Below are 25116 nucleotides of genomic sequence, written 5' to 3'. Positions count from 1 at the left end.
CTATGAGGCCTCATGCACACTCCGGTATTTTGTATCCGTTGGCTAATCTGCATTTTTGTGAGGATTGCGCACGGACCCAATTATTTCTATGAGTTCACCAAAAAAAAAAAAACGGACAGCACATGGAGGTCATCTCATTCATACAGAATGCGACAGGATAGAGGATAACTGGATGTTGAGGGTCCGGCCGCTGAGGCCCCCACTGATCCCAAGAACAGGGTTATTTGCCCTGCCACTCTATTCATTCTCAATGGGACTGCTGGAAACAGCCAAGTGCTGTATTCACCATCTCCGACAGAAAGCATGCCGAATGGAGCACCAGTGGATAGGGGGATGACTCTAATACTTGGCACAACCCCTTTAAAGGGGGGTTTCCCATCGCTAGGACCGGTAATACCCAGTTGTTAATTCATTCATAGACTTCTAGGAGGAATAATAGAGGAAAGTCCTAACATATACAATTATATAAAAAGGTGCTGCTTAGTTGTTATCGTGTGGGAAATGCAAAAAGACATGTCAGCAGAGGTGACAGGACCTCTTCGAGATAAAAATATCCCTGCAGGGGTAGAGGGTAGTGACCACTGGCTCCCCCCACACCCCTGTCCCTGCCTACTTGCACCACTCGTCCTAGGCAACGAGGTACAACTGGACGACGTTCCGTAGTCTGGGTAAGTGCGGAGGGACATACAAGACAAACAACAGATATGTCAGCAAGCCGAGTCAGAACCAGGATGTCGCTAAAGTACAAAAGGATAATCAAAGAGAAGTCAAGTTCACGCCGAAGGTCAAACCAGGAGAAGCCAATAAATCCAGGGAGCAATCGGGGACGAAGCCGGGAATCTAGGCGCATGTCACGCAGAACAAGTTCAGGAAGAGACTGAATCCACAGGCCACCATGTGGCCAGCAGCCTGCCTGTTAAATAGTGGAGGAGTCATGTGACGTGGCCAGCATCACATGACTCATTCTCCTGAATCCAGCCGAGCACCGAGTGATCAGCTCGGCGCTCAGGCTTACCGCAGTTGCCACAGATGCGAAGGACGCTGACTGCGCCAAGGGAATACGCGCGGCCAGATCCTCCCCGTCCCTCGTTGCTGTGGAGAAGAGGGCGTAGCGCACGTCCTTGCTCCGTATGAACCGCAGAGCGCTGGCGGCAGTGAATGGGGGGACCCTGCCGTCGGCGCCCCGTGACAGCCCCAGAAATAAACAGAGTGGCCGGTCCAGCATGTGCGCTGCCGTTCCATTCATTTCTATGGCAGTTCCGGAGACAGCCAAATATAGCGCTCCCATAGAAATTAATAGAGCAGGAGTGGCAGGGCGCATGCTGGACAAGCCGCTCAGTTAATTTCGGAGGGCTCCCCGGGGTACAGGGTCCCTGTTAGGGGTCATACTGCTGCAGAAATAGTCCAGAGCTGTACTCAACTATGTCCGGAAGAAATGAATGGAGCAGCAGCGCACATGCCCAACTGGCCACTCTGTTAAATCGTCGAGGGGGGGGGGCTCTCCCCAGGGTCTTCATTCTCATGGTCGGTGGTGGTCCCAGTGGTACGACCCCAACAGATCAAATAGTTATCCCTAATCCTGTGGATAGGTTATAAATTTACACAACCAGGAATACCCCTTTAAGACAGAAAATGTACATTTGAAGGGCCGGATCTTGCACCTGTAAGACGGAAGCTGAAATCCAGTCAAATTACGGCAGTCTGAATGCAGCTTTCGAGTGACAATCACCAATGGATACAGGCCATGGCCATTGTTTTAAACCACTCAATATAAGAATACATGAGAAAACCTGTCATCGACTTTATGCTAACTTCACTGAGGACAGTATAAAATAGTGACGGAAATGCTGATGTCACTCATCAGCTAAAAGTCAGTGGTTGCCGAGAACCGACATCCTAACCATTGCAGCCCAGGCCTTGAAAAGAGTCACGGCCACCTGAGAAGAGTCCTGGTTATTCCTAATCTCCTGCTCTCCCCGACCATCTGCTGATGATTGGCAGTTCTCTCCTAGAGAGAAAGGGAGAAAACTAGGTAGAAGACGGTCAGTCATCAGCAGGGAGACAGGAGATCATGAATAACCAGGACTCTTCTCAGGTGGCCAGGACTCTTTTCAGGCCCGGTCTGCAATGATTGTGATGTTGGTTCTCGGCAACCACTTACTTTTAACTTTTCAATGACAGACCGCCAAAATCAACTCCCCTGTCTCTACTTCATGCTGCCGTTATAGTAGGGGTAGCATAAAGTTGATGACAGGTTCCCTTTAAACAGCAGACCTGAACCGTGACCTGAAAACACAGCACAGGTGGTATCAGGATGTCTCGTCTATCCATCTGCAGATTACAGACTGCTGGGAAATTTCTAACCCGCTGACAAGTAGCTACGAAGATGCAGATCACCTATAACCCCCTGCTGTAGTATTACAGCCTATGTAATAAGTTCATATATTATGCAGAACACTCCAAGTGTTTTTCACCAGAACTGTCAAATATTTTTTTTGCAAAATAATCTAGGAAATTAAAAATTCTGGCAGAAAATGTCGCCACCTACTGACGGGATTTCACACTAAAAATCTGTTCCCTATTTACTCATCTAGATAACTTTCAATGGGACGATATAAATTGGCTTCTAAACCATTACAGAATGTATTATAATTTGCCACTAACAAGGGGGCATCAACTATATCTACTGCAGGAACAATTTACTGAAGGGGCGGCATGCTGCAGGGCAGCGGTCTAGCCTACGTAAAGGCAGTCACGTAGCCTGCAAGCCGATCCCTATGACCAGCATCCAAATATGTTCTCATTCTGATGGGGAACAGATGCAACATTATGCAGAGCCGTAATATGTCAGCGTGCAACAGAGGACAACTATGACACTGATGGAAAGGTCCAGCCGCCCTCCCACAGAACATCCATTCATTCCTTGCTCTTTCTAACGCTCGTCCCGACGTTCAGGCATTGCATAAATTCTTTCCAATTTTTTTTTTTTATTCAATCAAGGCTACGTGTTCACATATCAGCAGGAATAACCCTGACAGGGCAAACCGGCTGAATTTACAAGCTTCTTATGACTAATGTCGAAGACAAAAATAAATTTCAGAGCAATGGAGACTAAATACACGACTCGGTGCTTATTCACACGGTGCAGTCAAAGATGCAGGTTTTGTGGAGTTTAGAGTTTGCAATGAAATCTCGCATTTTTTCACGAATCCATTGACTTCAACGGGTCTACATTTTGCTGTTCTATCTTTCTGCAGAACGGACATGTATCATCTGTGCGCTTTCTGCATTTGCATATCCGTTCTGCAAACCACAGACCATTGAAGTCAATAGGTCCGGCAAAACGGATACAGTGATGTGCATGATGCCTAAGATCCCATTTCTGTTTTACATGGAAAAAAATAAAAAATTTGATAGATGCTCATCGTTCTTGATCCTTTAGGCCAGGAGTTCCCTGGTCACCCCTCCCCACCACCATCAGAACCTACCTGCAGAGGACACACCCAATGGAGACTGAATTACTTAAAATATTGTCCCCAACCCAAAACCAAAATTATCATGGCAGGGGAAGTTCACCGTCTAGCCAGCTTTCTCTGACCAGTGGCTCTGGACCACGTGGCCCGCTTCACATACTCTTGTATACTAGTGGCACCAAGCACGTTCTGGTTTTACTAAAGTTTGGCACTAGGGTAAAATCCCTATGAAGGGGCTGCGTCATTGAGACAACCCAATTCACAACAGTAGCCGGCCGGGTGAGAAACTGCCACAGGTCTAGCTGGCAGTGAGATGTGGCGGGGTAGGCTGCAGTTGCCCATATATTTGCCCGGCAGTGGAAATGTAGTAGTATGTGGCGGCTGTTCAAATAACTAAATCTATGAACAGCCAGGGAAAGACCTCCATAGTTATCCACGATGCCTGACCGTGGGTCTACTGTCCTGTATTCACATGATGCAGCGAAGTACAGGAGAGCAAACCTGCAGTCGGGTGCACCGATGAAGTGAGTTCGGGTCAGCTGAGCGACGGTCGGTCTGGGAAATACGGCTGTCGCATGGATCATATTCTCCAGACCGAACACGCGTGTGTGAAACTGGCCTGGAGAATACATAGGATTTCCCGCGCTGCACAGGCTAGATTCCCCTCCAAGTCAGATCCTGGGGGCTGAATAGTTGGTGCCTGGGTCAAGTGCCCCCCAGTTTTGGGGCATAAGATCTATTTATTTCTCCTAGATGGCAAAGAACCCAGCAAGAGACAGTCCACTGGTAACCCTTGCAGAGCAGCGGGATCAGTCACGTGTCCAGGTTCGGGCCATTGTGAAATTCCTGGTTTTATTTTTTATCTAGCCGTATGTTTTTATATATTTTTTTTTTAATAGCGCACTATAGGGCTGTATTTATTGCCTAATCCGTCCTGGGGAACGTGCCTTGAATCTGACTCATCGCAATAAAAGACAAATACAGTAAACGGCGGTATTAACAGGAAATCTCAGAAAAATCTTAATTGAGAAAATACGTGATAAGTGCACAGCGGGTGACTCCACATCTGGCCGCGCCGCTGGCACGAGAAAAATGCAGATCGCCATCCAGATCCCTGGGCGCAAGCGGCAATGGCTGGAAAACAATTATTTCTAACATGGTGGAAGATCACAGCAAAGTAATAAAACATGATGCTGACGGGCTGCAGCGGCTTTACTGTGCCACTAAATTCAGAGCACATGGGCAACAGGAATGCGCACATGAAAGGGAAGGAGACTTATTTATTTTCAATGGAAAAATTAAGAAATTCTCTTTTGAAATCGCCTCACAAGACGTGTTAGGGATGCACAGCTCGTCAGGGAGTAGCAGCTAAATTTAGTTATTGGAAGGACTGAGATCACATTTTAGCAAACTTTCGATTCATCTTTAAGACCGCAGAATCAGCACACCCTACACGTTTCGATACTGATGGGTTATCCTCAGCACCACGCTGATCAGTTGCTCCAGGAGGCTGTGGCGCTCCGTGAGCGCTTAGGCCAGTGGAGTCGCCATACATCAGTCACATGGCCTAGGCGGAGCTCAGCCCAATTCGCCTGACCTGCAATACCAAGCACAGCCACTATGCGATGTATGGCGCTGTGCTTGATAAGCCGCTATGAGGCCGCAGTGCTCATCGGAATCCTGTGACTGCGACCACTTCTTAAAACAGCTGATTAACGGGGGTACCAGGAGTCGGACCCCCGCCGGTCTCATACTGATGACCTATCCCGACATTCGGCCATCAATATCAAAATCCCAGGTGACCCCTTTAATTAGTTCAAAGCAAAAACATATTAAAAGGGGTTGTCCAGCCTTTTTAAGTGATGGCCTATCCTCAGCAACAGATCCACCCCGTGTGACTTCATCCTTAAAGGGGTTGTCCTGTCTCAGGAGTAAAACTGGACATCTCTCCGGATCAGCCTGAAATAAAGAACTGATCACCACTTACCTGAGAGATCCCACACTCCCGGCTGGACAACATGTGATCGCTGCATCCAATCACTGGCCTCAGAGGGGAACCCAACAAGCCCAATGATTGGCTGCAGCGGTCACGTGTTGCAGATATGATGTCACTACTGCAGCTGGGAGAATAAGAGCAGCAGCGCGGGATCGCTCAGGTAAGTGATGTTCTTTATTTCAAGCAGATCCTGGGGGTTTGTCCACATTTCTCCTTAAATCATACAGCCACTTTATAGCTGACCACAAATGGGGCAGCTTTCCGATTTAGGCTAGTTTCACAGTAGCATTAGTGAGAGCCGGCAGGCTATTCTGGCAGGGAACCGCCTGCTGGGTCTCTCTGGATCCGGCTTTGCAGGAAACTACTTGAATGCTATCCGGCCCCATTACCTATAATCCACGGTTGCGGACGTAGGATCCGTCCGCAACAGGGCAAATATGCTGAGAATCTTCCGGAAATAAAAACCTCTGTGCGCAAACTAGCCTTAACAAGCGTTCCAGCTCCAGCTGGTGCGGCCAATGATACAGCGGTGACGGAAACTTCAGTCGCTAAAAACAGAATAGAATATCCCTTTAATATGAACAAACAGGCTGGAGAAATGTAAGCAAACTTATATATACATTATATATATGTGCGTACAGTGTATGTTCTCAGAAATCACAGGGTATAATAGACCGCAGAAGGCACGACTGACTTTCTTTCTAATAAAACAAACCGCAAAAAAATTAAAAAAAATCTTTGGCGAAAAAAAAAAAAAAAAAGTGCAGCAGTGGCAAAAGTCATCAATGGATTTTCTGCCCGATATACGTCACACGCTGGCAAGCGGCCTACAGCTCAGTCGGTAACACAGGCACACGGGTGTCAGCTCCAGATCTCACCAGTCTCTTCCCTGTGATACAGACGGTGATGGATCCCTTCCTGGAAAGAGACACAGCAGAGAAAGCAGAGACCGTCACTTGGATGTATGGCTCATGGATATTGTGCACCCCATCTCTCGGCACAGGCAATCTATGGACAGGGCAAGTGCTAAAAGTAAGGTTTTCCATTTTAGATATTTTTACAAAAACATCAGTAAAAGAGAAAGGAGGGACTGATGCCCTGCCAAACCCCTTTGCCCATAACATGCCCTTAGTTCAATTGCTATTTTGGCGTAAGCTATAGACTCGAGAAACATGACGGGATGCTAGGAACACCCCATTTAACTTTCCTGAAGGCAGGGAGCACTGCCCTCTCTCCTTGACACCAGAAAGTGGTAGAGGAGCTGCATACAGGGAATTATGGGTATGTGTAGTGTTGCTATCCAGCCATGTCTAGGCCTCAAGGGCTACAAAAGAGCAGTTATTGAGGCCCTCACCCCTCTAATAGGAATGAGCCGACTCTGCTGAACTGCTCCAGTCTACGCAGCAAAGCTGAAAGGCGAGCTGCAGAAAACAGGAAATGTTTAGGTGGAGAACTATTTCTTCTACGAAAATAAAGCCAGAGAACCTGTAGCAAAGGAAATGTACATCTACACCTGTACCCACCCTGATTAACCAGCAGAATATCCTTGGTGAAATCCTTTAATGTGACATAGAGAGTTGGGTACTCGATGACTGTTTTGTTTCGGAGATTTTCTAGAAGACTTTCACTAGCGTCCAGTTCATAGTACCTATACAAACAAGCCAAGTAAAAACTGAGCAGTAAGACACCAAAGGGTTAAAGTATGCACAATTCTGTAATAAAGTTTGGTCGTCATTTACTAACATCCCTACGCCACATATTGTTTTTTCAGCCATCCTTGCCACTTGGTAGTTGCAGGGGACGGAACATCGGCTCTGGTCAATTTACCAAAACTGATGCCTGGAAAAGGTGTAAATGTTGGCAAAAAACAACTCCACTTAGCAGTTGTTTTACACTCCAGGCACACGGACTGCCGAAGGGCGCTCCCAATTTATGACAAAGTGTGCGGCCTGTCATAAATTAGATGCATCCTCCGGCAGTGCAGTCGGAAATCACTTGACATGCGGTGCCGCGGCCCACTGCAGATCTCACCCTTTGCAAAGCTGAAGGTGAAATCGCTGCAGATTCTGCAGTGGAAGAGCTACTGATTTTGCCGCGGATCTGGGGTGGATTTTCCGCACAAAATGACACCACCTTTGGCTGCCGCCCCCCCTTAATGTTGGAACCAGTATAAAGACCAAGCAATCATACCTGTTTGGACCAGGCATTTTCCTTTCTGCCACCATAAACACCTTCACATCAGACGGTGACCTCACGTACTCTCTTAACCTGAAAAGGAAGTAGGAAATGGTGAAGGAAGTAGGAACTGGTGAAGGAAGGTCACCAAATGAGTTCCTATGGTGAAACGATAGTTTGTGGCTGTAATTTGGTTCTAGTGACAATCAGTGTAATAAATCTGTAATAGATACAGAAAAAAAAATATGAAATGGGTTATCTGGGAAATAATATTGGTAACCTAATCACAGGATAAGTCATCAATATCACATCGGCGGGGACCGAACCCCCATCGATTGGCTGTTTCAGGAAGCTGCAGCGCTCACTGGAGCTCTGGTGAGTACTGCGGCCTCCTGGGCGTTTACCAAGCACAGCGCCGTACATCGTATAGTGGCAGTGCTTGGTATTGCAGCTCAGTCCCATTGACTTGAATGGAACTGAGCTGCAACTAGGCCATGTCCATAAAATGAAGTATGTGCATACTGCACCCTGCAAGACACAACAAGTAATTACCTTTGGCGAATGGTTGGATCAGACTGGGCTGGGTCGATGTAGGTTTTCAGGATCTCATTGAGTGTTTTATTATCTGGTACCCTGCCAAATAAACAGATATTAATGATGGATTCTGATTCTTAATGTCAGCCATCCTTGACCTCTCTGCTCCCTTTGGATTCAGTTACAGCTGCCATTTTTAGCAGCCATCACGGAGTCACCCAGGCTTCATAGAAATGCTGAGCCCCTGCTTTCTCCTCCCCTTTTCTGTGACTCCTCCTCCTATTTTATACTAAATTCAGAGTTGTGCCTAATCTATGGCCTCTGAATTAATAATTACCACAATCAGACATAATTTGTGTAATTTTAGTGCAGAATTTGTTAGATTTTATTACTGCATTTTACAATATTTCAGTCAATAGAACTAGAAATGAACCGTTACCTCTTTTCCGTGTACTCGGCCTGACTCTGCGGAAACTGAAGCTTTAAATGCCAATAAAATCTTTGCTCTCTAGAATCAGGAAATAACAAGAAAAGGACATAAGGCTCCACGTAAGACTATTCATCCATGAAAGCGGTTGTCCCATGTGAAATATTAAAAAAAAATTAAAACAGAACCTGGGTCTGAATATTTTTGTAATTGCATGTAATTAAAAACAATATAAGTCAGTGAGTTATTCAATAACACGTATCTGCATGTATAGCGCCACCTGCCGTTTGCTCTTTTCCTTATTTCTCTGTCCACCTCACTGAGATGGTCGCACGTGCTCAGTTTAAATCTTTAGTCATATCTTTCTGTTAGAAGCGGTAACAGTTACAGAGAAAAAGCTGCAGGAGAAAGGACACACCCCCTGAGCTGTGATAGGAAGAGAGCTGTAGCAGGAAGAACACCCTCCTGAGAAAGGACACACCCCCTGAGCTGTGATAGGAAGAGAGCTGTAGCAGAAAGAACACCCTCCTGAGAAAGGACACACCCCCTGAGCTGTGATAGGAAGAGAGCTGTAGCAGAAAGAACACCCTCCTGAGAAAGGACACACCCCCTGAGCTGTGATAGGAAGAGAGCTGTAGCAGAAAGAACACCCTCCTGAGAAAGGACACACCCCCTGAGCTGTGATAGGAAGAGAGCTGAAGCAGAAAGAACACCCTCCTGAGAAAGGACACCCCCCGAGCAGTGATAGGAAGAGAGCTGTAGCAGGAAGAACACCCTCCTGAGAAAGGACACACCCCCTGAGCTGTGATAGGAAGAGAGCTGTAGCAGAAAGAACGTCCTCCTGAGAAAGGACACACCCCCTGAGCTGTGATAGGAAGAGAGCTGTAGAAGAAAGAACACCCTCCTGAGAAAGGACACCCCCCGAGCAGTGATAGGAAGAGAGCTGTAGCAGAAAGAACACCCTCCTGAGAAAGGACACACCCCCTGAGCTGTGATAGGAAGAGAGCTGTAGCAGAAAGAACACCCTCCTGAGAAAGGACACCCCCCGAGCAGTGATAGGAAGAGAGCTGTAGCAGGAAGAACACCCTCCTGAGAAAGGACACGCCCCCTGAGCTGCCTGAAGAGAATCTAGCAGAGCAATTGGAGCAGGGAATGAGGAGATCTCTGGATCCATGTGAGGTACAGGGCTGGTTCTAGCTTTGTTAGAAAGAGATGGTCATATACTATATGATGTCTCTATTTTTTATTTATTTTTTTCCATAAATCATGGCATGACCTCTTTATAACTGAGCTGTTTTGATATCTGCAACAGGCCCAACCCTGCATGGGGCCGACCGTCCAACGCGTTTCACAGCCAAATCCGCACAACACTTGTTGCTAGGCCTATCTATGGCAAAGCTCTCACACATGAGGGTTATAAAACGTGTCTTTATGGGCTCAAGACTGGACTCTCGGCCAAGGAGCAGCCCTTTCTGAGGTCATCCTCATGAAACACGCCTTGGCTCCTGGCTCCGCGTCACTTGTCTCTCCGTGGACTGAGGAGGCTTTTGATGCGTTCCCAGACTGGCACTGCCCAGCACCCACATAAAGGAACACTGTTTTTTTTTTCCTATGTTGTAAATGTATGTCTGGAAAACGCACGGAATGGATCTGTGAAGTCAGCGTGGACGAGGAATGTCTGACAGGCGTCCACATGAGGCAGTCTCCTGGCTCCGTAATCATCTGATCTTACGCCATGTATTATGTAATAGGTCAGACCAACCCCGCGGCATGGCCAAAGGGCTCGTCTAAAATTAGTAAAAGGGTCTTTTTTTTGGTAGAAACAGCGCCGCTTGTGCCCACAGGCTGTTTATGGCATCACGGCTCAGCTTCACCCAGATGGGCAGGTTACAGCTGCAATAAGGCATACTCCTTGTGGATCCACTCCTAACCACTCTCTCGTTCTCTGCTTGCTGTCAGTGAATTACAACACTCTTGTTTACATTCAGAGGATGCCAGCTGAGCCGGCTCATGTGTGGACAGTCGTGGTTTTCTCTAGTTTGGTTCATCTGTGTGGGGCAGGATATGACCTGGACGGATTTCTTGTCTCGGGTATAATAGTGAATGGAGAGAGCTCCAATCATCATCATCATCATCATGCAGGCGTGACGGGGGCCCATTCCTGAGATAGAAGCAGGCCCCAGAGGTGGAACCTGCACTTAGACATTTATAGCATATTCAGTCATAAACGTCCAAGATGTAAGCTATCCAGGCATGCTGGGATTTGTAGTTTTGCAACAGCTGGAGGGCCGCAGTTTGGACATGCCTGATGTAGAGAAAGTTAATACAAGGCACTTACTAATGTATTGTGATTCTCCATATTGCCTCCTTTGCTGGCTGGATTCATTTTTCCATCACATTATAAACCACTTGTTTCCAGGGGTTACGACCACCCTGCAATCCAGCAGCGGTGGTCATGCTTGCACACTATAGCAAACGCAGCAGCCTCTTTGGTGGCCAGGACCGTGGGAGCGCGCATGCTCAGCTGGTCCTGTCCTCATATCTGTGCTGCAGCAGTGGTCATAACCCCCTGGAAGCGAGCAATGTATAATGTGATGGAAAAATGAATCCAGCCAGCAAAGGAGGCAATATGGAGAATCACAATACATTAGTAAGTGCCTTGTATTAACTTTCTCTACATGATAAATGCCATCTGCTGAAAGAACCCCTTTAATGACCAGGCCTGGAAGGGCTTAAACATCCAGCTAATTTTTTTCGATTTTACATATTAATAACTTTATTTTTCCATGTGGATGTATGCCATATTGCTGTAGGTATATATAGTAAACTGCTATTGTAATTTATATTATTTTTTGCGGTCCAAATACAGTTTCTTGCCGTTTTTCAGTTTTATGCTGTTCACATTGCTCACTGTATAACCAGTTATATTAATTCTCCAGGTTATTATTGTCACAAGTGTAGATATTCGCCTTTACGTAATGCACGCATAATAAACTGCATTTTATATGAAATAATCACTTTCTTTTTTAGAATTTTTTTTATTTTTATTACTGGTAAATTTTTAATGTAACAAAAAAAAGAAAAAAAAAAGAAAAGATTTTATACTTCTATTGTATTCAGCAGATGGCAGCAAAGGGTTAACAGCCAGGGTCAGAGCTTCTTCTCCCGACGCCGGCGGTAGAGCAGAAGGCTGCTCTAGGAACCAAACGATTCCCCATCAAAAGAGAGAGTGGGTGGGCATTGAAGGGTTAAAAGCCACAAACTACAGAAAAATCACTTTTTCATTATACAAGGATTAGGCTACATGCACACGACCGTGCCGTTTTTTGCTGTCCGCAAACCGCGGATCCGCAAAAAACGGAAGCCGCACGCGTGCCTTCCGCAATTTGCGGAATGGAACGGGCGGCCCATTGTAGACATGCCTATTCTTGTCCGCAAAACGGACAAGAATAGGACATGCTATATTTTTTTTTTTGCGGGGCCACGGAACGGTGCAACGTATGCGGACAGCAGACGGAGTGCTGTCCGCATCTTTTGCGGCACCATTGAAGGGAATGGGTCTGCATCCGAGCCGCAAAAATGGCGGCTCGGATGCTGACCAAAACAACGGTCGTCTGCATGAGGCCTTAAGATTTTGTTGCAGAAAATTCCTGCTACGGAAAATCAGTTCCGTTCACTTGAATGAGATTTACGGAAATCCATGAACTTCCCGTCAAAACGACCCCATTGAAGTTGAACCAGGTATGCCGTCTGGTAGGGTTGACCCTGCTGATTAAAATGATACCCAACTTGTGAAAATGGGTTCCCAAGAAAAAAAAGAGACTTTGAATCTTTATGCAAATCAGGTCTTCAGGGCACTAAGGGGTGTGGCCTTGCCTCTCCATGCTCCTCCTCTTTCCACGCCCCGGGTGTACCGAAGCCCTCATTTGCATGAAGAATAAAAAAGTATTTTTTACAGGACAGGTATGCTTTTGATCAGCAGAATTGACCCTGTCTGGTTTAATAGGGTTGATCCTGCTGGCACATGCTCTTTCATTTCTGAAGAAACCGGATAAATTAGATATTTACATATTTGCAGGGATGATGGACACCTTTGAAGGTCTCTCTCCGTCACTCCCAATCAGCACGCTCCAGCAGATGGACTTTCAAGAATTAAAAAGAAATTTATTTATTTGGAAAGGGGAGGAAGCGTGAAAAACCTGCGGCTATGAGAGCGGCTCTGTCCACCAAAAACAAGCCCTGCTGATGGGGGGGAGCTGGGGGCGGCCGGTACAAGCGGGCTTTGTCTGTAAATATCCCCGGACAAGCCGCCGTTTCAATCAAAATCCATCTTTTAACACTTGATCTGATGTTTTGATTCCAGGTCAGTTTCCCAGAACAAACACGAGGCGCACAAGAGGCTTGTGTGAGCCGCCTGCATGCTGGACGCGGCACATGGGAAGAATGTGGGCTGCCAGGAGCTGCTCCGAGATTCCTTTGGAAAGCTGTAATGTTTGTGAGGCAGCGAGTCCGAGCCTCGCAGAACCCAGAAATGCTCTCGCTGACTTCCATTTGGGTTTCCGCCTCTGGTATGTAAGGAAACACCGAGAAACCTCAACGCCGCAGTACATACATTCCGATAGAAGACCGACAGATGTCTCCTTATCAGGGCCAGCAGCAGGGGTGGGCACATCACTGGGCGACGGCCTGGGCACCTGGAGCTTGCACCCACATCTGCTGTGGGCTGTGTACCGGATCCAGCCACTTCCCTAGTATAATCCATTGGACGGTGTTGTTTAGGCGACTGTCTGGCGGTGTTATTTGGGTTCTATGGCTATGTGCATGCAGAATCACTATTATTTATAAAAAAATAAAAAAAATATATTCTGTGTTAATGGAATCCATAACGGAATTCCACCAGAACCCGAACCCCCTCAGGTTCGCTGATCCCTAATAGTAGACTATGCTTCCCCTATACAGGTCACGCTTCTGGCATTAGCCGGTGACATGACGGTCTGAGGAACGCGCCCTCAGCTATTTTCCTGAAGTCCCATAGCGAAGAATAAAGAAAGTCTCACAAGCATGGTGCCCTCTCCAGTCATGGCGGGGCCCTGTTCTTGAGATAAGAACGGGTCCCAGAGGCGGAACCCACACTTATTGGCGATACATATCCTACTGATATTCTATTACAGGGGTTTTCCAAGAGTTATTTTTCTACTGGAGAGGTCATCAGTATCAGCTCGGTGGGGGTCTGACACCCGAGACCCGCGCTGATCAGCTGTTTGAGAAGGCAGCAGCGCTCGCAGTACCTTTGGGCAGGCCGCGTGACATCACGTTCATCGGTCACATGGCCCAGGTGGCCGCTATACAATGTACGGCGCTGTGCTTGGCAAGCGCCTGTGAGCGTCGCTGCCTTCTCAAACAGCTGATCGGCAGGGGTCTCGGATGTCAGACCACCATCGATCAGATACCGATGACCTATCCAGAGCACTGGTCATGAGTAAATAAAAAAACAAAAACCAAAGCAAAAACATTTAACCCCCTCCAGGACACAGCCATATTTTACCTTAAAAGGGAACCTGTCACCGGGATTTTGTGTATAGAGCTGAGAACATGGGCTGCTAGATGGCCGCCAGCACATCCCCAATACCCAGTCCCCATAGCTCTGTGTGCTTTTATTGTGTAAAAAAACCAATTTGATACATATGCAAATTAGGGTAGAGCGATCAGTTGCATTGTCAACTAACGGCAAAAGAAATCGGAGTGAGTGGCACTCTGACTATACGGCATTCAATCTATAACTCTTGACAATACAAACCTGACTACACCAAGTGTATTGGACACTATCAGTAGTAAGGAACTTGGCCATTGAGATATCCTTCCCATAGGATCACACATGTGTTGTTATATTTTAGCGATACCCATTTTTAGAGGAATCTAAGTCTATATAGCATATTGTTTAATAATTTTATAGGTATATCTTGTTGTATTATTTTGTTGTATTGAATTGACACAAATAAATATATATAACTATCCACCCTACTCTCCTGTGTGACCTCAAATGCAGGTGTGCCCTGCTACACTTTATATTTACCAAATCCTTTTGAAGATTGGGTGTAATCTTCTCGCAGGTGCACCCACTCCATTTTTTGCCTAGGAGGTGAGCCTTCTCTAAGCTTTTTCACATATGCAAATTAACCTGAGATGAGTCCTGTACGTGACTCATCTCACATACAGGACTCATCTCAGGTTAATTTGCATATGTATCAAATCGTTTTTATTACACAATAAAAGCACACAGAGCTATGGGGACTGGGCATTGCGGATGAGCTAGCGGCCATCTAGCAACCCATGTCCTCAGCTCTATACACAAAATCCCAGTGACAGGTTCCCTTTAAGGACCAGGCCATTTTTTGCAACTCTGACCAGTGTCACTTTATGTGGTGATAACTTTAAAACACTTTGACTTATCCAGGGAATGCCATTTTATTTTTTGGGGACGTTAGAAGGCTTAGAAGTTTTTTAGAAAATTTCCAAAACCTACTTTTTAAGGACCAGCTCAGGTCTGAATTCACTATGTAAGGCTTACATAATAGAAACCACAGAAAAATGACCCCATTTTAGAAACTACACCCCTCAAGGTACACAAAACTGATTTTACAAACTGTTGTTAACACTTTAGGTGTTGCACAAGAATTAATGGAAAATGGAGATGAAATTTCTGAATTTCACTTTTTGGGCAGATTTTCCATTTTGATCAATTTTTTTCATATGTGGTCGTAAACTGATGTACGGGCACACGGCAGGGCGCAGAAGGAAATGAACTAGGGGTGCACCGAAATTTCGGCGGCCGAAAATGCACCTAATCTGTTTCTGCCGATATTTTTACATATCGGCCGGAAATAGCGGGGAGGGACTGGGAGGAGGAGCTGGGGGCCGGTGCGTTCACTGTGCTCAGGCCCCCAGCTCCAGGAGTTATAAAATGTGTACAATTAATAAGGATTCTATTCATGAGGCCCCCTCTGCAGTAGAACATTCAATACAGCCACATCCTACTCACAGGGCTGTCATCTTAATGCTGGCCGGCCGGGCAGAGGAGCGGCAGCGTCACAACTGACGTCACATGCCTGCGCCGCCTCCTTCATTCAGAAAGTAGGCCGGGCACATGACGTCAGTCGTGATCTGACAGGTTAGATCATTTGGTATTTTTATAGAGCAGGTTGTTTCGGACGCGACAATACCAAATAATTTTGGTTGTTTGTTTCAGTTTTACATAATAAAGAATATTTGGGAAAAAAAAAAAAAGTTATTTTTTTTTAGTGTCTCCACATTCTGAAAGCTGTAGTTTTATTTTTATTTTTTGTGCTACTGTCTAATATAGGGGCTCATATTTTTCGGTATGAGATGACGGTTGGATTGCTACTATTGTGGGGTGCGTATGACTTTTTGACCGCTTGGTATGGGGTAAGGTCTGAGGGGTAACGGTCTTGTGATTTTTATACAGCAGGTTCTTACGGATGCAGCGATACCTAATAGGTCTACTTTTTTTTTAAAGTTTTACACAATAATATTTTTGAAACAAAACAAAAATCATTTTAGTGTCTCCTTAGTCTGAGAGCCATAGTTTTTTTCAGTTTTTGGGGCGATTATCTTGGGTAGGGTATCATTTTTGCGGGATGAGATGACGGTTTGATTGGCACTATTTTTGGGTGCATATGATTTTTTGATCGCATGCTATTACACTTTTTGTGATGTAAGGTGACAAAAAATTGCTTTTTTCATTACGGACGTGGCAATACCCAATAGGTCTACTTTCTTTTTAATTTACTTAAAGGGAACCTGTCACCAGTTTTATGGTGTCCAAATTAAGGGCAACATAAATAAGTGACTGATTCTCTTCAAAATGCTGGGTCACTTTATTTAATTGACCGAGTCAATCTGCCAACATCTTGTATTGAAAAGCTCCAGCTGATAATGATGAGTCCTGAATATTCATGAGCTCCTGACTCTCCCCACCCACCTGCTGCTGATTGACAGTTATTTTCCATGTGACTCAGCAGCAGGTGGGCAGGGGAGTGGCTATAGCTCTGAATTAAATATACGCTGGACTCAATGACATCACGCTGGACTCGAATCAGCTCATTAGCATGCGGCATCTTTGTATGTATATTATCACAGGCTTCACACCTGAGCGTTTTACAGCACGTTCAAACGTGCTGTAAAACGCTCAACACATGAAAACCAATGCTTCCCTATGGCCCTGGTTCACACTTGAGCGTTTTACAGCGTGTTTGAATGCGCTGAAAAACGCCCTACGCTCAAAAAAGTTCTTGAGCTTCTTTGGGGTGTTTTGTCACGCGTTCCCGTACATAGACTTTCGGGAACGAGCGACAATGGGCGTTCGCTTGTCTCTGTATGCGCGATGTAAACGCCGGTACATTCGCGCATACAGAGCGCTCCTTTCAGAATGCTCAGGTGTGAACCCAGTGTCTGAGGCAACCATCTGTCACACCAGTAAGTGAATACATCTAAGGCACTTTTTAGTAGTTTATGATTGTATATAATTAGTTAGATAAATATCCACATGACAGGTTCCCTTTAAGTTTTACACAATAACAGCATTTTTGAAACAAATAAAATTATGTTTAGTGTCTCCATTGTCTGAGAGCCATAGTTTATTTTTATTTTTTGGGCGATTGTCTTAGGTAGGGATAAGGTGACGGTTAGATTGGTACTATTTTGGGGGGGCATACGCCTTTTTGATCGGTTGGTGTTGCACTTTTAGTGATGTAAGGTGGCAAAAAAAAATTTTAAGCACAGTTTATATTACATTTTTTGGACGGTGTTCACCTGAAGGGTTATGTCATGTGATATTTTTTATAGAACCTAATAGGTCTACTTTTCTTTTTTTCCCTTTATTTTGGGAAAATAATGCTGCTTCTTTTTTTTTTTTTACTTGAAACTTTCAAAAAAAAATTGCAAAACTTTTTTTTCCACTTGATTTTTTGTCCCATTCTGTATTGTGATGCACTGGCTGTAAGTGTATTACACATTATAATACACTTACAGCCTGCTTCCTGTGAGATCCAGGGGGCTGGATCTCACAGGCTGTCACGGAAGGCAGCCACAATGCCTACGGAAAGCATAGTGCTGCCTTCCCTGCCATCGGGTCCCCGTCACAGCAGCGCGGGGACCAGATGGCTGCTCTCCCTCCACACATCGCATGTGCCACGGTCATGCAGCAAGGGTCCGGGTCCGGCTATCAGTGACTGCTGGACCCCTGTCGCGGATCGGACGGGCGCATCTCCTGCACCTGCCGGATCACAGCGCTGTACATGTACGGGGCTGGTCCTTAAGGGGTTAATGACCAGATGGGAATACCCCTTTAACCACATACATACAGATTAGAATCACTGTATATGTCTGATTGACACGTCATTCCAACAGAACCCCCACCTAACGTGTTAGCATGTGCAAATACGTTTTTCCTGCACTGATACATTGTAACAAACGGAGATTTGTGCAGCTGATGCATTTCCTAGACTGGATGCCACTGTAGCAAATTAAATTATTAGTTCTATTGGGGCTTCGGCGTCTGGATGAAAAACAAGAATGTTCCCATTCACCAACACAAGACCAGCGTCTGAATGGCGAGGGTCTTCTACTGGAGTCACCACCAAGGGTGATGTCGTCCATTTTTCTCGCAGACCCATTCAACCAAGTGAACGGATCTTGTAGAACTGACGATTTTCTTGCCGTGGACTGATGGTCCGTCCTCGTAGGGAAAAACGGAAGTGGCTTTTTAAGTTGTGGTGACCAAATGCACCAGGGAAGCCCTAGGAAAGAAACAATTCCCCAGAAAACCGTTCAGTATTTTACATTCCGTCCAAAGGGGAAAAAACTAACCGCGAAACTGAAGATTCAAGGAAACTTTCCTAGAACTGCTTCCTGCCACATCACATCCTGGCACTGCCAGCATCTTCGAGTGCAGTTTTCTATCAAGTGGGTGAAATAAATCAAAGCGGTTCCTGGAGATTAGTAAGTGACCCCCCTACGTCCGACTCTACATTGTCCATCATTGCTTTAAACATATGAGAGGAATCCTGATAATATCTGAAAATCTACAAATTGCTAATTTGCTCCAAGACCAAAAGCTCAGGTCCAAAGCCCGTCCTGCGGGCCGAGAAGGATGCTTTCATCTGCGGGCGCTGTGCATTCTGGAAAGAGTCTTATTTCCTTAGCTGCGTGTAACCATCTTAACAGCCTGACCACATCCACATTGTATAAACACGTGCTCCTGGCCGCAGGACGGAGGAGCAGAGAATGAATCGCGAGGTCCTAACAGATGTGGTCAGCGGGCAGCACGCTTGCTTGGAAATGGAGATTTTGGTCGCTCTCAAAAAGTCTATTAAATATCACGGATAGAACGAACGCCGGCGCTCGCGGACCGCAGACGCTGCCGCTGAGATGCCGATTTATGAGCCAAATCACAAACCGGTGAGATCGTGTCTTGAGCCTCGTGCCTCAGAGACATCACCAGTCTCGGGTCCTCTAAAAGCACAGCGGCCGCGTATACAGTGTCCTCACATTTAAAGTGTCGCCAGACTGTCTGATATGCGGGCACCGCGGTGTGGGCGCAGCTCCGGAGAGAATAGATTATGTGATTTGCATCAGTTTTCTGGCGCCGCTCTCGCCACTTTTCACAAAGTGAGTAATGCAAGGGGACAGCGCCTTCTGCATCCCGACAGTGTAAAATTATAGCACAAGTGGCTTTTCTGGTGCGCGGACTGGAAGAACTTTTATTAAGAGGCTTGTGCATTTTATAATACATTTGGCGCATAGTGTGCTCTCCGCATCCATTCCTGCACCATTGAGAATGAACAGGTCCGCACCCGTTTCGGATATTGCGGAACAGATGCGGACCCATTCCACGGACGTGTGAATAGACCCTTAGTTAATACCCCCCATAGATTAGCTCATCTCCTCAGGCTGGTGATTGAAAGGTCTGTATACACAGGGGGCCGTCAATCTTCACTGACAGGGGCGGGGGAGGCAGGAGGAGCGTTCCCCTCATGAATACACTGGATTCATAACCTACAGTAGGTGATCAGTGCATTTTAGGTAATAGGAGACAGGACCGGTCTCCATATTACGCAGCACAGACGGACGAGAAATCCACTTTAAAGGGACACTTCCTTCAGAAAAGGGTATTTTATTAAACTCAATATTCATTGAATTTTATTTTTATTTTTTTTGCATTTTTGGCTGTTTTTCCTTTTTATTCTGACAGTGATACATCATTGAAAATTAAATGCAAAATATCATTCTTCTGTAGCAGTCGGCACAGAGACTCCTACATAGAAAGGTAACCCATTAACAGTTTACTGCTGCTGTGAGGGGAAATGTTATCTACATGATAATCCCCATTATACTAGTAGGTGTAGAATCGGGTTAACAGTATGACAGCTGTATTGTTCTCTTCATAGGAATAGATAACGATGCCGGTAGAAGAGCATCGCATTGATTACTGCAATGTTTGATGCTGTAGTTGAGTCACTACAGGGAGGGGGGGAGGGATCTCTCTGGTCACAGCGATAGTCTGAGAGAGTCTTAAAGGGGTTGTCTCATCTAAGACAAAGGGATGCATATCGCTAGGATATGCCACTTTTGTCTTATAGGTGTGGGTTCCACCGCTGGGACCCGCACCTATATAGAGAACGGAGCCCCGCAAAGTGGTGGCTGAAGGACTCCGGTTCGGCCAACACCAAGCGCTCTCCCCATAGAAGTGAAAGGGAGCGCACCGCACATGACCGGCCACCGCTCCCATTCACTTCTATGGGCCCGACGGAAATAGCCGTGCCAGCGCTTGCCTATTTTCGGCAGCCCCATAGAAAATGAGCGCATGCGCAGTCTGCCTTACTCCACTTTTCGGGGCTCTATATAGGTGCAGGTCCCAGCGGTGAAACTCTCACCTAAGAGACAATGGGGGTACATCCTAGCAATATGCGCCCATTGTCTGAGATGAGACAGCGATTCCTATCCTTTTTTTTCTAATCTATTTTCTAATTTTCATTCTGTTTCTTTACAGCAGCCACATGGGCCATAGATACAATGGATAGGAGCTAGCCCCACTGACTTCTATGGGAGAATTTTCTGGACATGCTCCGAGACCTGCGCAGAGGTCAGGAGGGAGAAGATAAGCTGTCATATCACCTTCTCTAAATGGGGGATAGTGTCTTATCTATAAATACAGGTGGTATCTGCCATTGTAATCCTGCCTGTAATGATAATCAGATACCTGCAGTAAAGTGATCTGTACAGACCAAGATGTGCCATCCCTTATTAGGCTTAGTGGCCAGAGGCAAAAACTGCAGGATGTTGTTTTTGTTTTTAATACAGATTTTGACAGGGTAGGGGTTAACTATAAGATTAGTGAGGGTCCTGCTGCTGGGACCCCCACTGATAATGAGAACGGGGACCCCTAAAGTGAAAGGAGTGGCCGGTTGAGCATGGGCTCAACCGTTCTCATGATCGGTGGGGTCCCAGCGGTAGGACCCTCACTAATCTAATGGTTAACCCCTACGTTTTGGATAGAGGATAATTTGTAACAACCGGAATACCCCTTTAATACATAATCCTGTACACATATTACATATAATATATAAGATATTTTAATTCATTCTCTCCACAGCCAAGCACAGACACACACAGACCCAATTTTTATTTTTGTTATTTTTTAAGATCACAGCCCCCGGCCCGCATACCTGCAGCACCTGAGTACATAACTACATCCATGCCTCGGTTTCCCACATCTGAGCCCGCCACAAACATCCCCTCTCTGGTCTTCGCCACCCAGCGCCCTGTGTTTACTTGTTGGCTCTTGAACCGGATCCAGGCCTCGTACATGTGAATGAATGACTATATTTACCGAGCCAGGAATCTGCAGGTTTTCATTAGACTGAAATCTGCACAGAGCCGCACTCATTCCGTAGCGGGGAGAAAGAATTGACTGTCAATGCAGTTGCATTTGGCAGAGGACCATTATATTTCACATCCTGGGGTTACTCTCCGCTCGGCAGACAACATCTTAATATAGGTCTCGCCGAGGTGTGAAGAGTCTGAACCAACTGCTATACAACTTACACACTATTCCCAATTCCTGCCACAAGCGCAAACAGCCGGACGGCGCAGACTGGACTCCTGGTCCACAGCAGGGGCATAAAGATTTCAGAGGAGGGTCACAATGCCCCCATTACACTTTAAAATCTACCTGCTCTATAAAAATACCACATGATCAAACCTGTCAGATGAACACTGTAAATAAAATCGGTGCCAAAACAGATATTTTTTGTTACCTTGCCTCACAAAAAGTGTAATAGAGATCAAACAAAAATCATATGTACCCTAAAATAGTACCAACAAAACTGCCACCTTATCCCCTAGTTTCCAAAATAAGGTCACTTTTTTAGAGTTTCGTCTCTAGGGTTGCATCAGGGGGTCTTCAAATGTGACATGGCAGCTTAAAATTATACCAGTGAAATCTGCCTTCCAAAAACCATATGGCGTTCCTTTCCTTCTGCGCCCTGCTGTGCGCCCGTACAGCAGTTTACGACCACATTTGGCTGTTAACCCTTGCTTTGTTAGTGGAAAAAATGGATTTTTTGTACTCACCGTAAAATCCTTTTCTCGTAGTAGGCATTGGGGGACACAGCACCATGGGTATATGCCCAGCTGCCACTAGGAGGCTGACACTAGAAACAAAAAAGTGTTGGCTCCACCCAGGTGGGCTATACCCCTCTGCTAGAGCCAGAATAACTCAGTCAGTACAAAAAGCAGTAGGAACGCCACACCTGAACCAAAAAGAAACGGAGTGCCAACAAGTCTTGAACTGGGGAACCCGACAACCACAAGCAAACGCCGGAACCACGAACAAGAATAAATGCTCCAAAGGAAAGGGTGGGATCTGTGTCCCCAAATGCCTACTACGAGAAAAGGATTTTACGGTGAGTACAAAAAATCCATTTTTCTCGTGCGTGGCATTGGGGGACACAGCACCATGGGACGTCCCAAAGCAGTCCCTGAGGGAGGGAAGAATGCCAAGACGGCAACCTAAAGCACCGCTGCCTGCAGAACCTTACGCCCCAGGCTGGCGTCAGCAGAAGCCAGGGAATGAATGTGGTAAAATTTAGAAAAAGTGTGAACTGACGCCCAGGTGGCGGCCCGGCAAAGCTGGGCAGCCGAAGCCTGATGACGCACCGCCCAGGAAGCCCCAACTGCCCTAGTCGAATGAGCGGTCAACCTGGAAGGGGGAGCACGGCCCTTCGCGGCGTAGGCCTCCTTGACAGCCGACCGAACCCAGCGAGAGATGGTGGCCTTGGAGGCAGGCAAACCTTTACGAGGACCCGCCGGAACCAGGAAAAGAGAATCCGAACGACGGAAGGGTTCCGTGAGGCGAAGGTACCAGCGGAGGGCCCGAACAACATCCAGGCAATGGAGAGACTTCTCCCGAGGGTGAGAAGGATTAGGGCAGAAGGAAGGAAGGATAATCTCCTCATTGATGTGAAACGAGGTGACAACCTTAGGGAGAAAGGAAGGAACGGGACGCAAAACGACCTTGTCCTGATGGAACACCAGGAAAGGCGACCGGCAGGAAAGCGCCGCCAGTTCGGAAACCCGACGGATAGAGGTGATTGCCACAAGGAAGGCAACCTTAAACGACACAAACGACAGAGAGATGTCTGCCAAGGGCTCAAAAGGAGAGGACTGAAGAGCATCGAGGACAAGATTCAGGTCCCACGGCTCCACCGGAAGGCGAAAAGGAGGGGCTCGGCGAGCGACACCCTGCAGAAAAGTCTTAACCTGAGCCCGCGCGGCCACAGAACGTTGAAAAAGGATCGAAAGGGCAGAAATCTGCCCCCTGAGAGAAGCCAGGCGAAGCCCCTTATCAAAGCCAGCCTGAAGGAAGGCCAGAATATTAGGGACCGAAAAAAGGAGGGGACGAAAACGTGCGGACTCGCACCAAGCAAAATACGCCCTCCAGGTCCGATAGTAAATACGGGCCGACTGGGGCTTCCGAGCGCGAAGCATCGTCTGAATGTCAGAGTCCGAGAGACCACGGGCCTTCAGGACCGCGGTCTCAACAGCCACGCCGTCAAACGAAGCTGCGGTAAATTCGGGTGGAACAGAGGGCCCTGCGAAAGGAGATCGCGGCGCAGGGGAAGACGCCATGGAACGTCGGCGAGCAGGAACACGAGATCTGCGTACCACGCCCTGCGGGGCCAATCCGGAGCCACCAGAATCGCCGGCACCCGGGCTGCCTTGAGACGCTTGAGCACTCGAGGCAGAAGAGGGATGGGCGGAAAGAGATACAGAAGGCCGAACTGAGACCAAGGCAGAACTAGGGCATCGACCGCTAGAGCTTGTGGATCCCTGGACCGCGCAACATAGCGCGGAAGTCTGTGATTCAGGCGAGACGCGAAGAGATCCACGTCCGGAGTCCCCCACCGGAGACACAGTTGATGAAACACCTCCGGGTGGAGAGACCATTCGCCCGGGTCGACGAGCTGACGACTGAGAAAGTCTGCCGCCCAATTGTCGACCCCGGGAATGTGGACGGCAGAGAGAACGGGAACGTGGTCCTCCGCCCATCGCAGGATCTGAGAGGCCTCTTGCAGGGCCATCACGCTCCTGGTGCCCCCCTGATGATTCAGATAAGCCACGGCGGTGGAATTGTCCGTTTGAATCCGGATCGGGAGGCCGCGCAGACGAGAAGTCCAGTGCGACAGCGCTAAGAAAATTGCCCTGAGTTCGAGCACGTTGATCTGCAGGGAGGATTCCTGAACAGACCACAGACCCTGAACCGTGAGGGACTCGAACACCGCTCCCCATCCCGAGAGGCTGGCATCGGTCGTGATCACCCGCCAACTGGGAGGGAGGAAGGACCGGCCCAGGGACACCGTCCGAGGAAGCAACCACCAGGAGAGATCCAGGCGAATCTGAGGGGGGAGACGAACAAGGCGATCGAGACCCTCCGGGGACTTGTCCCATCTGGATAAGATGAACATCTGAAGGTCCCGAGAGTGGAATTGGGAATAAGGAATGGCTTCGAATGAGGCCACCATCCTCCCCAGGACGCGCATACACGTCCTGATGGTCAGAGAGGACGGCCTGCGGAGAAGATGCACCCCCGCCTGAAGAGAAGAAATCTTCTCTGGGGGAAGGAACACCCGCCCGAGGCGAGTGTCGAAGAGCATGCCCAGAAAGAGCATCCTCTGGCGTGGGATAAGGGAGGACTTGGAGTGGTTGACAAGCCACCCGAACTGAGCAAGAGCCGAGAGGGTGATGCTCAGGCTGGACAGATTGTCCTCGGGAGACGGGGCCCGAATCAGAAGGTCGTCCAGGTAAGGCACCAAGGCGACCCCTCTGGCACGAAGAAGAGCCACGAGGGGAGCTAACACCTTGGTGAAAACCCTCGGTGCGGAAGCCAGACCGAAGGGAAGGGCTACAAATTGGAAATGAAGAGAACCCACCGC

The 25116-nt window shown here is 47.3% G+C and overlaps 1 protein-coding gene across 1 annotated transcript in view; it reads right to left on the bottom strand.

The window, feature by feature from the left end:
* Window positions 1-6016: 6016 nt before the first annotated feature.
* ZNHIT6 (zinc finger HIT-type containing 6) overlaps window positions 6017-25116 on the bottom strand; it is a 31020-nt gene continuing 11920 nt past the window's right edge. The window contains exons 6-10 of the mRNA XM_044301310.1: window positions 8618-8686; window positions 8197-8277; window positions 7660-7737; window positions 6993-7117; window positions 6017-6387 (exon numbers count right to left, since the gene is read on the bottom strand). Coding sequence (XP_044157245.1) covers window positions 6344-6387; window positions 6993-7117; window positions 7660-7737; window positions 8197-8277; window positions 8618-8686 — 397 coding nt within the window. The 3' untranslated portion in view covers window positions 6017-6343. The remainder of the gene's footprint in view (window positions 6388-6992; window positions 7118-7659; window positions 7738-8196; window positions 8278-8617; window positions 8687-25116) is intronic.

Source organism: Bufo gargarizans, chromosome 7 (genome assembly GCF_014858855.1).
Source record: "Bufo gargarizans isolate SCDJY-AF-19 chromosome 7, ASM1485885v1, whole genome shotgun sequence".
NCBI lineage: Eukaryota > Metazoa > Chordata > Amphibia > Anura > Bufonidae > Bufo > Bufo gargarizans.
The sequence above is the reverse complement of the archived record's forward strand: the minus strand, read 5'-3'. Positions and strand labels throughout refer to the sequence as shown.